The sequence below is a fragment of the Candida theae genome, assembly GCF_024610275.1.
Source record: "Candida theae strain CBS 12239 chromosome Unknown scaffold80, whole genome shotgun sequence".
NCBI classification, from domain to species: domain Eukaryota; kingdom Fungi; phylum Ascomycota; class Pichiomycetes; order Serinales; family Debaryomycetaceae; genus Lodderomyces; species Lodderomyces theae.
In genome coordinates, this window is record NW_026261459.1 from 1 (window position 1) to 16,462 (window position 16,462).

Below are 16,462 nucleotides of genomic sequence, written 5' to 3' on the forward strand. Positions count from 1 at the left end.
AAAAACAGTAAAGAGAGGATTTGCAACCGAACAAAAGTTGAGCAACACACGCAAAAACTTACCATTGATAGTGCCAATACTTTTGTGTGTGCGTGTTGATAGTGAATAGTATAAAATGGTATATTCTTTTTAAAGCCTGTAGTTATGGGGATTTTTGTGGTGCTTGTTTACTGTTTGCTAATATTAAGAGAGGTTTCAATCTAAATTTGAACAAAGCGAATTAAGTACACAAGTAAATGAGAACGACTAATTTCCACTCATTCAATCGAACCTTGTGAGTCTAGAACGACCAAGCATTGACTCGTGACTGTGATCTGTTTCTAATATCGTGTTTTNTGAAGTTGTTAAAAGATGATAATGATAATAATAATAATCATAAAACATTTGTTACTTTAGACGAGAATTCATCGAAAGAAAAAAACACGAAAAATGGAAAATTAGAAAATGGCAATTAAAAAAATAAAAAAAAAAAAAGAAATTTTTTACAAAGAAAAAAGAAGAATCTAATAATAATAATAAAACACAAACTTTAATATTTAAAAATTACGCGTCAAAGTCAAATCAGCTACTACTACTACTACTACTAGACAAGGTTTACTTTTAGCACAAAGTACACTACTGCTCCTACTACTTAAACTCACTTACAGCCTAATCTACTATACTATACTAGCGCCACTCTTCAATATTACCATACTTAGCCTTAGTATACTGTACTATACTATACTATACTATACTTCTATCCACAGTATTGAACTTCCTTACGTAGTTGAAAACTAACTAACTAACAAACTAACTAACAGCAGTATCCACTGTCTCTTTCTCTTTATATACTTTATTGCTTAAGTATACATCTGTCTGTCCATGTATATCTGTCTTTGTTTATCTGTGTTCTAGACCTATTTCTTACCCTAAAGGAGTTTTTTTTATTGAACAAAAACAATATAAACTGCTACCAACTACACTACAAACAATACACTACAAATTTTTTTCTTCGTCTTCTTTTTCTTTATACGTCTAATTTTTGTTCAACAAACATCACTCCACCTACTTACTAACCAACCAACAAACCACAACTACTCACCTCTACTACGTTCACTACCACATTCACTACCATCTGCATCTATTCTCTACACTACACAGTCCATTCATTATTACTACAAGCTTCCCTTCTTTTTCAAAACCATACCTTGTCAACCCATATATCTTTCCAATATGCCACACTCGCTATTACTGCATTCATTTATCTTGATTGCCACAACCATAATAGTGTTTGTATCGCAAATAACTTGCGTCTATGCAGATTGGTATCTTCCTGCTAAACAAGTTGGTTGCTACTCTCAAATATCAAATGGCAATTCACAAGGAGACTACCAGTGGCAATCTTCAGGTTGGTGCTCTTCTGTTGGATGTGCCAATAGCCCATATATCGCCATAAAAGACAAGGAGTGCATATGCTTATCCAGCTTGCCCTCAAGCAAGGCTGACGGCTCAAGCTGTAATATTCCTTGTCCAGGTTATGGTTCGGAACTGTGTGGTGGATCAAACGATTATTCAGTATTTGTTGGAAAAGGTAGTAGTGGAGACGACTCGTCGTCTTTGTCATCACCTTCAGAAAACTCTGCATCAACAACAGCAGAAGCAGCTTCATCAAGTCAACAATCTTCTTCTGCTTCTGCTTCTGCTTCTGCTTCTGCTTCCTCCCCAGCAGGAGCAAACAACAACCAACAATCTTCAACAACGGTCAATGGTGCAGATGGAAGCTCTTCCAACACAGCAGCTGCCACAACAATCCAAACAACTACTACCAACAGCAACAGCAACAACAACAACAACAGTCCTTCCGTAGTAATAATCACCAGTACTGCTAGCTCAAGTGGTGGCGATAACGGAGGTGTCATTTACAGAACAGTCACTCAAAGTGCGTCATCAGCCACAACTTCATTATCTTCATCAACTGCAGAAACACAATCTACTTCTGCATCAAAGTCTTCATCCTCCACATCTACTTCTACTTCAACTAGTGATTCTAAGGAATCAAATGCAGACGGTAATGGTGGCAAGAAAACTTCTGCTGGAGCTATAGCTGGAGGAGTAGTTGGTGGTGTTGTTGGGGCATTGGCTATAGCCGGTGCTGCACTCTTTTTCATTCGCAGAAGGAGATCCCAAGACGACGATTATGACGATTACGACGAAGAAGGATTTTACAATGAGAAACTGAGCACAGGAGGAGGAGGAGGAGGAGTTGGTGGTGCTGGTGCTACCACTGGTGCTGGTGCCGGTGCCGGAGGTTCGATAACGCGAGGAATTGGGTCACACAAGGGCTCGTCTAAAAAGAATAACAAGCAAAGAGTACCTTCACCTTTAGATATGCCCATGGTTAATCCATTCCAGCACCCAGACGATGATTTAGTACTGAATAATACCTCAACTTCAGCTACAGGAAACCCAAGTATACGGCAGTATCAAGGAACAAACGGAAACGGACATGGGAATGGGGCTGGCGGCTTTGTTGATCCTAGATTGAACCCAGTAATGTTTGGTAGAAGGCGATTATCGGATGGTTCTTTGGCGGACGAGGCAACCGATTTCCGTGGGAAAATGTTACAAGTGGCAAACCCTGATGAAAATTGATGAAATTTGATAGCACCCCATGGACGCACAAGTCCAAGGAGGTGGGGATCATGAGGATATCACCGCATTATTGTTCACGTTCAATTTAGTTTGGATTGGTGAATCACAATGCACATAACTACAGATTTTTTTTTCGAACATTCCAATCCTACAAGTTTACTGGTATGTTTTATTTTTCTTTCCATTCTAATCCCTCACGATTATCACTATTGTACGTTGTCGCATGATATCCAGCGGGGAGGGGGTGATATCGACTACTGCTTTCGATTATATTATTGTTTTTGTTGATTTCACTATTCAGTTCGTTTTTGGTTTTTTACTTTTGATTTAAAATTTATGTTTTCTTTTCAATTATTTTTGTCACGTTTTATGGTTGTTGTCAAGGCGAAAGAGGATGGCGAAAGAGGATGGCGAAAGAGGGGTGTGTTTAAGGTTTAGCCCCCCCCCTTTTTTTTTTTTTTTCTTTATTGATTGATTATACATGAGTATGTTCTTGTTAATGCATCGATACGTTTTGGTTGCACTTGTCTTTTGTAGAGATCATAACTCTAGTTATTCTTTTGCAAAGGCGTAAGCCTCTTGTGAACTAAGATGAAAGGGTTGTGTTGATAATTATGACTTTTGAAAGCACCGAAGATGAAGAGAGTGTATCTTAAGAGTTTTACGAGTTTTACATCAATGTCTTGTACTCTGTTAATTGTAGCCAGAATAGGGATGGTATCATGCTAAGAGACCTTTTCATACTCCTTCTTCAATATACCAATAAGTTTGTCCTTGGTTAAGGTGGACATATAGCTTCTTTAGCTTCACACTTTGAATGATAGACCGAACGGTAGCTCTCCTAGACCCATTCTTTTTTTTTGTTTCTGTGTTTTCTTTTCTTATTTTTCCGAAAGTGAGAAAATACTCACACGCAAAGTAGAATCACACACCTTCAACTACAACATCAAGGTTAAACCACATAATGACTACTTATGAGAGGGTATGTAACCATCTACGAGAACACATTCAGTGTCTGCGTGCGTGGGTCTGCAACCGACTGATGATAGTCCGTCAACCTTTATTTTGTACTTCTTCTATTTGGGTTTGCTGCGCCCATCACCGAAATCAAACTCAGTCTTACTAACACTTTCAAACAGTTGAACAGAGACAGCGAAGAGATAGAAAGCAATAGTGACACCTCAAGAAGTGGGAACCCCCGGTTGTCATTCTCGAGTCTGGTACTTCCAGACCAAACCAATATCAGCAATGACACCACGACCACCACCACTTTGCCCTCACAATCATCTTCACCATCACCATCCTCATCCTCATCATCAATACCAAATCCAAACGATTTAGAATCACAAACACCCCCACGTCTTACCCCAAAACAACGCATAATACGAGTGCTCAACCACTTACTACCCGTGAAACAAACTTACGAACGACTCAATAACGGATTACAAACGGGCCGAATGCAAGCCAATAGACCTGGCAGATTTATTGGCCAAGGAACTGATGGCGTCTTCCAAAACTTGATGGCAAAACCAGATACCGCCTCCACTCTTCAACAACAGCATCGTGAATTACATCCACCCACTTATGACGAAGCCAGTCAAGATAACAGTCCCGAGTACTGGGAATCCACCATGATTTCACCCATGTTTGACGATGAGGTGTTTGTGCAAGGGTTGCCCGTGGGGAATATAGCCAATTTTATATGGAACGCCTTGGTTACGGTTGCATTTCAGTTTGTTGGATTCATCTTGTGTTATTTGTTGCACACGTCACATGCTGCGAAACAGGGGTCGCGGTTGGGGTTGGGAATCAATTTGGTCATGTATGGATGGGATATCTTGCCTGCGTTTGTCGGAAGTGCCAAGGATCCTCCTAAAAAGATTCAAGTTGATAATCCCAATGATTATGAAATTGAAAAGAGTGCAAAGATAAGTGGCAAGATAGATAGCTATATAGCTCTGGGTTTTTTTGTTCAGAGTCTGGATACATCGGGCACGAATCCAGATGGAGTTGCGGATGGATTAGAGAATGGGAGCTCTTCTACTCCTTATGTTGCTTATGGGTTGATATCATTTGGTTTGTTTATAATCATCAAAAGTATAGTGGATCTATACAAGGTGAAACGGTTGGAAAGATCGATATTGAGTCCATCCGCGGGGGCAGGTGCCAGCACTACGGGTACTACTACTGCTACTGCTACTGGTACTGCTACTGCCACGACAGAAACTCAGGAGAGTCAAGATTCCACCAATGGCCAAGACCACGGGAATCAAGATACAACCGACCTACGCTAGTTAGTCTACCCTCATGATAAATATTATCTATTGATGCACACCACCATTCCTCTTTGACAACTGTTTCAGTTGTAAACCTTTTCTAGACACGCCTTGCTCTCCTCTCCTAATGCAAAATGACCAACATCTTTTCATATATTGTAAATACAATACCTCCACTCAACACCAATCTCCCCAACCTTGGCGTGGCACCCTTCCAGAAAGTCAACAACCCTTCCTGCTTGAAAATCTTGACAAAACAATCCAAAGTCGACCTATACAACTTCTCCGACCCCAAAGCTTGCATTCTCGTCTTGACGGTATCTATAGGCATTGTCGTATACACCGTGATAATACCAGCAAAAGCACCCACTGCAAAAGTTGCAGCTGAGCTCAAGGGTTGGTTTGGCTTAGTTCCTGTGGCCTGCTGGATCATGGTCTTGATGGCATTATACGACCCCAACCTCACTGCTTGGTTAGCAGCTTGACGTAAACTTACAGGCACAACACCAGCGTAAATCCCCTTGAATCCCATATCTTTAACCAACTTCACTGTCCCGCTAACCAATCCCAGTTGGTACCTTGGCTGAGGGCGCTGCTTGTCGTCAATAAGCCCAGTCTTGATTGCTTCAAATGGAGTCACGGCAACCACACTCTCTAATAGCCCAGCACCCAACCCGGCAATGACACCTCTGGGTCCTGACAATTTCCCCTGCTTGTCAACTAACAAGTTCTTGATGTAATCAAACCCCAAGAATCGCACGGATGCCTTTGCCGTGTTTCCAACCACAAATGCAGGACATCCCACGTATAATGCACCTATTCCCTGGGTTTTGCCAATAGTGTAGATTAACTTTAACGGGTTCCTCGATGTGGTTTTGGCGGATTTGTCAATTAGTTGTAATCTGGTCTTGGCAAATTCGAAAGGGTAGGTCACCACACCTTCAACGGCACCTGCTGTACCTCCTGCAATGAATGATTTGAAGGGATCTACTTGCTATGAAAAAGTTTGTTAGTTTCGTGATTGCATGGACATTTCGATAGAAAAGGCAGGAGCAGGTAGATGATTTCAAATTACCCACCGAGCATCTGTCTATTCATTGTACGTACTTCTTTCTTAGGCATGGTATATGTGGACCCTTTTCCTATTGCAAAATTATATGTGGAGAGAGAAGGGAAATCGCTCTTTGGAGCGATTTCGGTGCGAGAAATTTTTCAACTCTTTTTATTTTTTTTTCGTCGTTTTTAGCCGTATTGAGTCACTGAGTCAACGCTAGAGCTACTGTAGAGGTAATCCATTGTGAAAATAATACTAATACATTGCTATACATGAAACACCTCAGTCCGTTTTTATAAGTGCTCCTCTTGTCCCTTCGAGGCTTACAAATCTTCCTACTCTTCCGTTACCTCAACCGACATCTTATAGTCACGTTGAACGAACCCTCCAATGGATCGTGATGATATTGTACTCGATCGCTCAACGCAGGGTCAGGCGTCGGCGGTCTATAGTCGGGATTTTTCACTTGAGTTCGATTGACAAATATCTCATCACACTCATAAACTTCAGGGACTGCCAAATCAATAGCTCCAGGTAGTATACTTGATGGTGCTGGAGTTCGGAAAGTCTTGGGCACATCCGACAAGTCAGGGATCACATTACCCCTACCAATATGAGCTGCATTACGTCTCGAAGACAGGAACCCTCTTGAACTGCCTGTACTTGGAGCTGTTTTGATAAACGCTTCGGTTCCAGTGGGAGTAAATGTTCCAGAGCCAAATCCACCACTTGGGGTTCCACCAAAGCCACCAAAGCCCTGTCCTTCTTCATTGTAATTGTGTCTTCTCTTCCGTCTGCTTTCCCTTTCCATTTCCTTGTCCAAACGCTCGAGCTCCAATTCTGTCAACTTGATCAACTGAGGACTAAACTCAGGCACATTTGACGGATTTCTCAATATCGAGAAAAAGTCATCGACAACTTGATAATCCTTGGACACCAAGCGTAATGATGGAAGCAAATGATTACGAATAGAATCCTCAGTAACAGGGGTCCCATCGTAGTTACACCCAACCAAATTCAAAGCCCTGATATACATTTGACATTGTTCTCGAATGCTATGGGCTATAGTGGTGCTAAACTCTCCTGGCAAGTAAAGCTCATCGCACATAATCATGGCAAATTCTTCTGGCTCGTTCTCATTAGTATTAAGAATGTCCCATTCAAATTGGTCAGTAAGTTGAGTATTGTTCATAATGATGTCAATCTTGATTGGTATACGAATCTCGCCAGTGGTTTTTGTAGGCTTTTGTTGATACTCGGCAATTTGCTCCTTGATACTATTCAATATGGTTTGATAATGAATGCGTGGTATAAGTTTGTAATCATCCAACAATTGACTGGTGAAATCCTCCACTGTAAACACTTTCTCATTCAAGTCCCACAAAAAGGTGTCACGTAACTTAAACTTGTCTTTATCTTGGTCGAATTCAAGTCGAATAGGGACATAGTTTTTGGGACCCTTTGTTTGGGCCAATCTTTCATTAATCATTCGATCCGATATATCTCGCTCGGGAAGTAGGAGCCTACTTGCCGTATTTGTGATACCATTGCCGTACCCTTGGTAACCTTCACCCCATATACTATTGTTCATTTGATTCTTAGCACTCAACTGTATTGCGTTCATTCGCAACTGCTTTATTTGGTTGTACTGTTGTAAATCCCGAGCAGCAGATTCACCTTCATGCTTCATGGAGGCGTGCTGCTTTGCCAAGTTTGTCAAGTAGTCGGCGTCTTTTTGTATGATTTCCTCATACACGTCGGTGTCCAACGGGGGCGGTACACCTTCCAGCTCAAATTTATTTGACCATTGATCAAGACTTGTCAATTGCTTGATGGGTAATTTTCCCAGTAACTCCTGTGCTTTTGCTGGACTCACTCCAGGAATAGATATGGCTGAGTTCATCCGACCTGGCTCAATCAAACCACCTGGTCTATGCAAGTTGGGTTGAGAGGGTGTCTGGCCAGTAGCATTGAAAGAAGGAACAGTGGAAGTAGGTTGTACATTTGGAAATGGAGCTGCCCCGTTGGGTTCGTTCAATGGCATCGCATTGGGCACTACGTTGTTTATAATATGAGTATCAGCTACGCTTGCTGAAGGAGGTCCACCTTGTGCAATACTCGGTATATGTCCACCTGGTACTGCCCCGCCTCCGAATCCTGGACTTTGGAAATTGGCTCTTTGCTGTGGCATGCTATTTGGTACATTTCCTGGAAGATTGCCACTAAATCCTTGGGGAGGGGCTTGCAGTGCACGCTGTTGCTGTTGCTGTTGTTGTTGCTGTTGTTGTTGTTGCTGCTGTTGTTGTTGAAGATGAAGTTGTGGGCCCATTTGAGATTGTTGATAAGGTTGCGAAAAAGCGGTAGAGCCATTTGCTGCTAAGGGATTACCGCCCGGGACAGACAATGGCAGTGGCTGTAGTGGCTGTTGTTGTAGTGACTGCTGTAGAGCTTGTTGTTGCTGGGGCATGCTTTGTCCCTGAGGAAAGTTGGGGGTACCACTTCCAACGCTGCCACCTCCCCGAGGGAAAGCTTTATGTTGTTGATTCAAAAACTGCTGTCTTTGTATGTACTGCCGCATCATCTCCTGGAACTGTGGATGACCCTTCATTGCTTGCATTTGCTGCGGAGTCAAGGAAGCCAACAACTCTGGTGTCAACATTGGTAAAGAACCAATACGTGGATTGTGTTGTTGCTGTTGTTGTTGCTGACCCACCTGGCTAGGTTGTTGTTGCTGCATTCCTGGTTGCAATCCATTCATATCCATACCAAACATTGGAATATTGGTCTGGTTGTTGTCATTGTTCATGATTGTTAGCGCAGTATGAATCCTTCGAAGGTCCAGTTCTTAAAGGGCCACACTACTGTTTTGGCAAAAAAAAAAAAAAAAATCAAAAACCTTTTCAGCTGAAACTCTGGTGCTTTTTTGAACATTGGTACACGCATCTCATGTGAGATGGAGTGGTGCTGTGAAATACTCTTGGACTTGAAAGAGCATATTGCAGAAGACGAAGAGCAAGAAGAGCAAGAACAAGAACAAGAACAAGTGTATGCGTATAGATATATATGCTTGTACTAATAAATTAACGTGTAATAGTTTTAAAGGAGTTTCAAGAATGGAAAATGGAGATTACACAAATTGTCTCGACATATTATACAAAGCAATAATAATAGACAGTACATACATATACACAGTAACTATAATTGACATCACACAGCAGCCACAAAGCCCACAGCTATTATTACTATTATGTATCTGTTTGTATGTATAAGTAACTAAGCTCGATGCCATAGCGATGTTTGAACTGATATGCCTCAAATTAAGTGTTTTCTTTTCTTCTACTCTATACATATATATATATACACAAGTGACTTTTCGGAATCAGGGAAAAGTGAGAAAGGTTCGTCATCTAATCCTTGTTGTCGACCTTGTGGTCGTGGGTTGATGCGTATCTTCCTGATGGATCAGAATGACAGCCCCATTCAGCTTTAGGTACCCATCTCATGACCGTTGAAGCTGCAGCTTTTGAGTTGTTGAACATCTTGTCAAACTTGCATCTATACCAATAAGCTTCTTTAGTTTGTGGAATATCGTCACCCCATTCTGGTTTAGGGTTTTGTAAGTCTTCGTCACTAACCAATCTCTCAGCCGTATCTTTCAAACAATCGATCCATGAATATCCAACCCCATCGGAAAACTGTTCCTTTTGTCTCCACAAAATTTCGTCAGGTAAGTATGGGTTTTCTTTAGTATCAAAAGCTTTTCTCAAGATATATTTCTCAATGTGATCTTTAGTGATGAGCTTGTCTTTAGGGTCAACATTCATACAAACTTCCAAAAATTGTTTATCCAAAAATGGAACTCTAGCTTCCAATCCCCAAGCCATGGTTGACTTGTTGGCTCTGAGACAATCGGCGTAATGCAAGTTCTTGACTCTCTTGACACATTCCTCGTGGAAACTAGCGGCGTTTGGTGCATTGGCAAAGTACAAGTAACCGCCAAAGATTTCGTCAGATCCTTCACCAGATAAAACCATCTTGACACCTTGAGCCTTGATCTTTCTTGACAACAAGTACATGGGGGTTGATGCTCTAATTGTAGTGACGTCATAAGTTTCCAAATGGTAAATAACATCATCAAGAGCATCGATACCTTCTTCCAAGGTAAAAGTGTGTGAATGATGGATGGTGCCAATGTATTGAGCAACTTTTTCAGCAGCAACCAAATCTGGAGCACCAGGTAATCCAATAGCAAATGAGTGCAATTGGTTCACACCAACAGATGAATGCAATTCACCGGTGTTGTCCACACCTGACAACTCCTTGTTGGCGTCAATCCCGTGGTCATGAGATTTTACAGCCTCAAGATATGCCTTTTTAGTTTCTCTGGCAGCAATGGAGGCAATTAAACTCGAGTCCAATCCACCTGATAACAACACACCATAAGGAACTTCGGCCATCAATCTCTTTCTTACAGCCAACTCCAAAGTCTCCCTAATCTTGGTGTAATCAACTGGAGTGGTTGGAATCTTGGATCCATCCCACCACGAAGGCTCGAAATATCTAACAATCTTGTCGGTGTTTGAGTCATAAATGTGTCCTGGTGGGAAAGCTTCGATTTGGTCACATTCTGCAACAAGACACTTTAATTCAGAGGCAAAATATCTCGTTTCTGGTGATTTGGAGGATTTACCCAAATACAAAGTAGTGATACCAATTGGGTCTCTAGCAGCAACAATACGATCAGTTTTCTTGTCGTGTAAAACCCAAGCAAACATACCATCCAAATATTTTGGAGCATCAACATCATATTTTTCGAAAAGTGGGATAATAGGTTCACAGTCACTCAAACTCTTGTATTTGTAGTCAGGAAACTGTTGTCTCAATTGAATGTGGTTATAGATTTCACCATTGACTGCCAAGACATATCTTTCGTCTGGAGAAACAATTGGTTGAGCACCAGAGTCCAAACCAACAATGGCCAATCTTTCGTGACACAAGATGGTGTTGTTGTTGGCAATGACATTACCCGACCAATCTGGACCTCTGTGTCTTATTAGTTTGGAGTATTGCAAAGCCTTTGGCTTGAACTCTTCAACGTTTTGGCATTTGTAACAGGCAAAGATTCCACACATGATTTCCAGTACGACTTTGTTCTTAAATTATGGACACAAGTAGCTACTCTTTCTCTAGTGACTCAGTGAATGAGAGAAGTCTCGTCGTGTAGGTTCTGTTTGTAGACAGTAAAGGAAAGAAGTGAAGTTTGAAAAGGTGAAAAATTTTATAACGAGAGAAAAAGGGCCAAGATATCTCTCGTTCCCAATTGTGACTCTTTTTAATTTTTTTCTTTTTTCTTTTTTTTTCTTTTTTTCCACTTTAATTAGTGTGATGATTTGGTTGGTGATAGTGGATACACTTTGTACAGATACCAAATGAGTCATTGCGACTCCAGATAAGGGAGGATAGTAGATTGATATAGAGACAGATATTCACACGCATGCATACACAATACTATTTTCAACTGATTTAACCTTGGTATTACATGAAATTGCAAAAAATCTTATGACCTTTCAAAGAAAAAAAAAAAGAAACGAAGTTGCGCCATTACTGATATGTCAGAATCGGTGGCAGCACTCAGCACATCCGATACACTTGTTATACTCTACAATTGAGATCTCCTCTTGTCGTTATCATGAGTCCACCGCTGAAACTACATTCTTGATTCTTCTTCTCAATAATAGACATTAATTTAGTTTGCTATATAATTACACACCAACATTTCCCCATTTTCCCAATTATAAAATGCAATTCAAGTAAGCACACCCTTGTACATGCACTTTCCCTCTCTCTTTCCCTCTCTCTTTCCCTCTCTCTTTCCCTCTCTCTCTCCCTCTCTCTCCCTCTCTCTCTCCCTCTCTCTCCCTCTCTCTTCATCACTCTCTGCACCCATCCTACAACTTAAATCCCTGGCGGTATCTCCTTATTTGCTGCGAATCACGATCAAAATTCTTATCAACAATATCAATTATATAACTGATATTCACATCATCAACCAACAAGCTCTTTTCCCCATGACTCAAGTTCAACAACTGCATCAAGAACTGGTTCAATATATCAAGATCCTTGGGGTTCAAGATTTGCACAAAAGCCTTAGTTTTGGCTTTATTTTTAAAGATTTTCACCAACTGCAAGTTGTTCAAATAATATAAATCACTAACCAAATATTGCTTGTTTATCGATTCCAAGGATTTGAATCTGGCTTTCTTTTTCAGTTGATCTATAATGTACTTGAGTAATCCCTTTGTGGTTGGATATTTCAAATCTTCATCGTCCAAAATAATTTTAGCATGGGTTTGTTGACGCTTGGCACGGGCGTAGTTGTTGGCCAAATTAGTAGTCATTTCCAAAATATTTGTGATTAAAACAATGTACGATTCGATAAATGGTTGGGCTAAATTGGCAAATGTTTTAACGTATTGACGATCTTCAATCTTGTAATACGGCAAGTCAGGGACGTCATCCTCACTATCGCTGACAAGAGTAGCAGAAGAAGATGAGGATGAGGATGAGGATGTAGTACTGGAGGCAAACGATGCTGATGATGTGTCTGAATTGGCGATTGCTTTTCTTGGCTCAACTCTACTGATGATTCCTTGTTCAACCAAATCATCAAGTATGAAATTCAAATTGTTTCTTGGGTTTTCATCATAGTCAAATAAAAACTCATTCTTTAACAAACTTGTAACCACGTAAAACAATTTACCCAATATCCTTCTATTGGCACTGTACTCTCCATCAAGCAACATTAGGAGATACATGGCAATGCATTTGTGTATAATCAAATGGATGGTCAAGTTCTTGTAATACAACAACTCAATAGGGGATTCAATCTTGATCAAGTTTTTCTTTTCGTTAACTTTGATAAATCTAAAGAATGAAGCAATGCAGTATTTGATCACCGACTCAAGCTCGTCATCACTAGCATCCAACATGTCCTTCAAAATAATCTTGTTTGTCACTGACGACTCATTCTCCCTAAACAACAATTTCAAAACTAATCTCATTGTAGGAATCATTTCACTGGTTGTAAACAATGTTTTCCCACTATAGTCAGTATAAGCTTGTAAAGCAGTGCCAATAATGGAAATTTCAGGAATGAATGCAATACGATTGACCTCATGTAAAATCTTGAATCCCAATTTCTTCAAATTGACATCTTTTTCACTCTTGATTTCAACGTCTCTGTGTTGTTGTTGCTCACTAGCGAGAAACTCGCTCAATGTGAAACTTTGTCCCAATTTAACAAAAATTTTACCAGTCAAATTACGAGTTGAATTGTCGTAATAACCATCTTTATCATGAATCAATTGATCCTTCTTGGGGAAGAATGCCAGAGTTGCCACTGAAACTATACCAAAAAGACTTTCTTGCGTCTTATCATCTCCTCTCAACTCCTTCAAAAACGAATCGTTTTCATAAATACGTTCATAAGTAACACCAAGTGGTTGAAACAACATATCAAATGACGCATTGTGGTCCTCGTTACGTTGTTTCAAGTATATTGACACCAACGACTTCAATATTCCATACTTTGGTAACAACAACTTGCCATCTCTTGATCTAGTTCCTTCAATGAAAACTTCAAACGGAGTGTTATTGACCAAGAGAAACTCCATCACATTGTTCAAATTACGTTCGGTGTATAATTCGTTGTTGAATGACCGTGGAATAAAGATGGCACCCAACTTCTTCAAGAGATTACCAACAATTGCCACATTTAAATTCTCTCCGGCAATAACTGATGGAGTGGCGATATTGAATCTGATTGACATCAAATGAATGATGACATAATCCAAATGTGACTGATGTGATGGTGACCATATAATCGACATGGGGTTTTGAATGTATTTTTGAAACAAATTTGACATTTCTTGGTTAGAGACCCAAATTCCCTTTGGAAACAATTTTTGCATAATTGTCATAACAGTGACATAAGCACTTCTTATGAATTGATGTGATGCAAAAGTGGGCAAATTGATTTCATTTTGAGCCTTGTAGTACTTGATCATGTAGTCTTTAACTTCCTTGAATCTAGCTTTGAATTCAGATGCCTTGATCAATTTCATATTCAATTCTTGATTGATCAAATTGTATACAATTTCATCCAATTTAGGGTCATCCTTCTCCAATTTTCCATCCATGTGGTCTTTGAATTTCTTCTTGAATGATTCATCGTGTTTATTCATAAAATACTTGTATTCAACATCCTTGTAAATCTTGTCATAGTATTGTGCTCCTGTAAAGAAGCGATATGCTGAGTGCAACAAGTTAAATGACTGATGTAATGTCTTGACATTATTTGGACTATCGATATATGTTTCCTTATCGATTGGCAAGGGGAATTTCATATCAACCACTGGATCAATCAATGGATCCTGAAGAATATTGATGTCAAAATCTGAATTGGAAATACCTTCCATACCATCGGCGGCCGTCGTACTACTCATATTGCTCCAAGATACAAGGGATGTTTTGGTGGTCGGGAGCAGATGATGAAAAATGAACTTGGAAAGGGGAGAAAGAACAACAAAACAGAAGTACTAAGTTATATATATATATATATGTATTCAAGTATCTTGTTGGGTAAAACTTTTTTTTTTTTTTTTGTCGTAATGCTGATTGGTAACCGCCTGGAAAAGATGTGATTTTCAGAAACTATTTTGTGTATTGGACTTTTGAACTTTTGAACTTTTCTTTTTGCCTTATTTCCGGTTGGGGCAATAACACAAAACCACCTGAATTGAGGGTAAAGGCGAGAGATGATGGTGGTGTAGCTGTGTGGAGTGAGTCCGTGCCAGATAATGTCTATTGTCGTTAAAAAGGGTTAGTTGGACCAACTAGAGTGTTGAAATAGTATAACGCTTAAACATTGAAGAGAGATCTAGGGGGTGTAAAGGGTATAAAGGGTATAGTGGGTATAGAGGGTGCAATTATGTACAGCAACCTAACTGAACTTTAGAGATGACATTTGAATGGGGAGAAGGAGGTGGGGTACAGACATACAACTGAAACTTTTTTCTTTTTTTTTTTTGGTTCCCCTTTTTCTTTTACTTATTTCTTGAATTAGCAGTTGAATAATTGGCTTACGATCTTGACTCTTTTTCGAATTGTATGGTCTTTGCTGTTTGAAGGGATAACATGGAGCTGCATGTTGAAGAGATGTCCCTCACAATTTGCAGTGTATGCAAATCTTTATTTTCCTCTGTAGTGTCCCTATACCCTAAACTCGCCGTGATAATATTTCTTTGTGCTTCCACGGATGTTGGAGATAAGTATCAGTCTATTTTCTTAAGTCCTACGCAAATGGTCATATAGTTTAAATCACGTCAAAGTACAGTAAGCAGCGTCCTTCTCCTATTTGGCCGCATCGATTCAACCCGTGCTGTCATCATATAAACTAAGGAGAAAAACATAAGGCGGAAAGGCAGGAAGTCAATTGATAATGTGATACATCAAAGAGAGAGAGAGAGATACATAGTTTGTAATGAAGGGGTTTTACCCATATACGGTATAGTGTAAACTCGAGATAGATAGATAGATGGATGGATAGATAAAACTATAGTGGTTACACAAAATCCTAAGACCCAACAAAAATTTAAAATTACACAAAACAACACTTCAACACTTTTACGCAATACACATACACTTGCACTTTGCACTTGAGAAGAGTGTGTCTTTGTATGTAAACGTAGATCCCTACATTACTTGTTGGCTTTAGCATTAAAGAAGCTAGCGGTAGAATACGGTAGAATAGGCTGATAGTTTTTGACACTGAGGCAGACTCTGTCCAACTTTATTGCATTTAGATGACCACAGCGTCAATTACTAGGGACCTCATAAATGCTCAAACTGGCTGGTTACTCTGTTTGCAAATGGCACATACAACTGCAAATGTGGTCACTGATAAGAGTTAGAGAAAGACATTATGACGTAAATGATTCACGTAACCAGTTTTCACATTCACAAAAACGCTCCACTTTCTTCCTTTCCCCCAGCCTTTTCTCCTCGCTTATGATAATCTGCTAAATATAGCTAGATCTGTGGCTATTCCTTTCGTGTATACTTTTCAATCATTGTTCCACTTTTGATTCATAAAAGATAAATTGGAAAAGAGTTACACAACCTCGGTTTAGGATATTCAACTTTGAAAATTATCCGTACAGGGATCGAGATGGGTAACAAATTATTAATGCGCAAGATAAAGCAAATCAATCTAAAAGACAACAGAAGGAAAAGGAAAAACTCATACCAAGCTCATCTTCAAACAAGGCAAACACTTGCTTTTTTGTATTCGATTGATCCACTAGCTTAAACGAAATCTAAAATGTATTATTATATATATATATATCTAAATATGTAAGTAGTTTTTACAGAATTGAAATCAAGCAACTAACAAAATACAAAAAGAAAATAATAACTTCAAAAATGAATGTCCAAAACGCAT

The 16,462-nt window shown here is 39.7% G+C and overlaps 5 protein-coding genes across 5 annotated transcripts; 2 read left to right on the forward strand and 3 right to left on the reverse strand. All coding sequences in view use genetic code 12, as the record gives it.

The window, feature by feature from the left end:
* Positions 1–1,212: 1,212 nt before the first annotated feature.
* WSC1 (Wsc1p) lies at positions 1,213–2,631 on the forward strand (the record flags this gene model as incomplete). The annotated part of the gene is made up of 1 exon (XM_051753568.1): positions 1,213–2,631. One exon carries the CDS (start codon positions 1,213–1,215, stop codon positions 2,629–2,631), a length of 1,419 nt encoding a protein of 472 aa, XP_051607419.1.
* A 964-nt stretch (positions 2,632–3,595) lies between these two features.
* On the forward strand, positions 3,596–4,925 carry KGF57_004084 (uncharacterized protein; the record flags this gene model as incomplete). The annotated part of the gene is made up of 2 exons (XM_051753569.1): positions 3,596–3,613; positions 3,771–4,925. 2 exons carry the CDS (start codon positions 3,596–3,598, stop codon positions 4,923–4,925), a joined length of 1,173 nt encoding a protein of 390 aa, XP_051607420.1.
* A 106-nt stretch (positions 4,926–5,031) lies between these two features.
* Positions 5,032–8,767, reverse strand: KGF57_004085 (SNF5; the record flags this gene model as incomplete). The annotated part of the gene is made up of 2 exons (XM_051753570.1): positions 5,032–5,901; positions 6,335–8,767. 2 exons carry the CDS (start codon positions 8,765–8,767, stop codon positions 5,032–5,034), a joined length of 3,303 nt encoding a protein of 1,100 aa, XP_051607421.1.
* A 601-nt stretch (positions 8,768–9,368) lies between these two features.
* ASN1 (asparagine synthase (glutamine-hydrolyzing) 2) lies at positions 9,369–11,093 on the reverse strand (the record flags this gene model as incomplete). Its single annotated transcript, XM_051753571.1, has 1 exon — positions 9,369–11,093. One exon carries the CDS (start codon positions 11,091–11,093, stop codon positions 9,369–9,371), a length of 1,725 nt encoding a protein of 574 aa, XP_051607422.1.
* Positions 11,094–11,909: 816 nt separating this feature from the next.
* Positions 11,910–14,465, reverse strand: KGF57_004087 (uncharacterized protein; the record flags this gene model as incomplete). Its single annotated transcript, XM_051753572.1, has 1 exon — positions 11,910–14,465. The coding sequence occupies one exon, from the start codon at positions 14,463–14,465 to the stop codon at positions 11,910–11,912; it is 2,556 nt and encodes an 851-aa protein (XP_051607423.1).
* Positions 14,466–16,462: the final 1,997 nt, after the last annotated feature.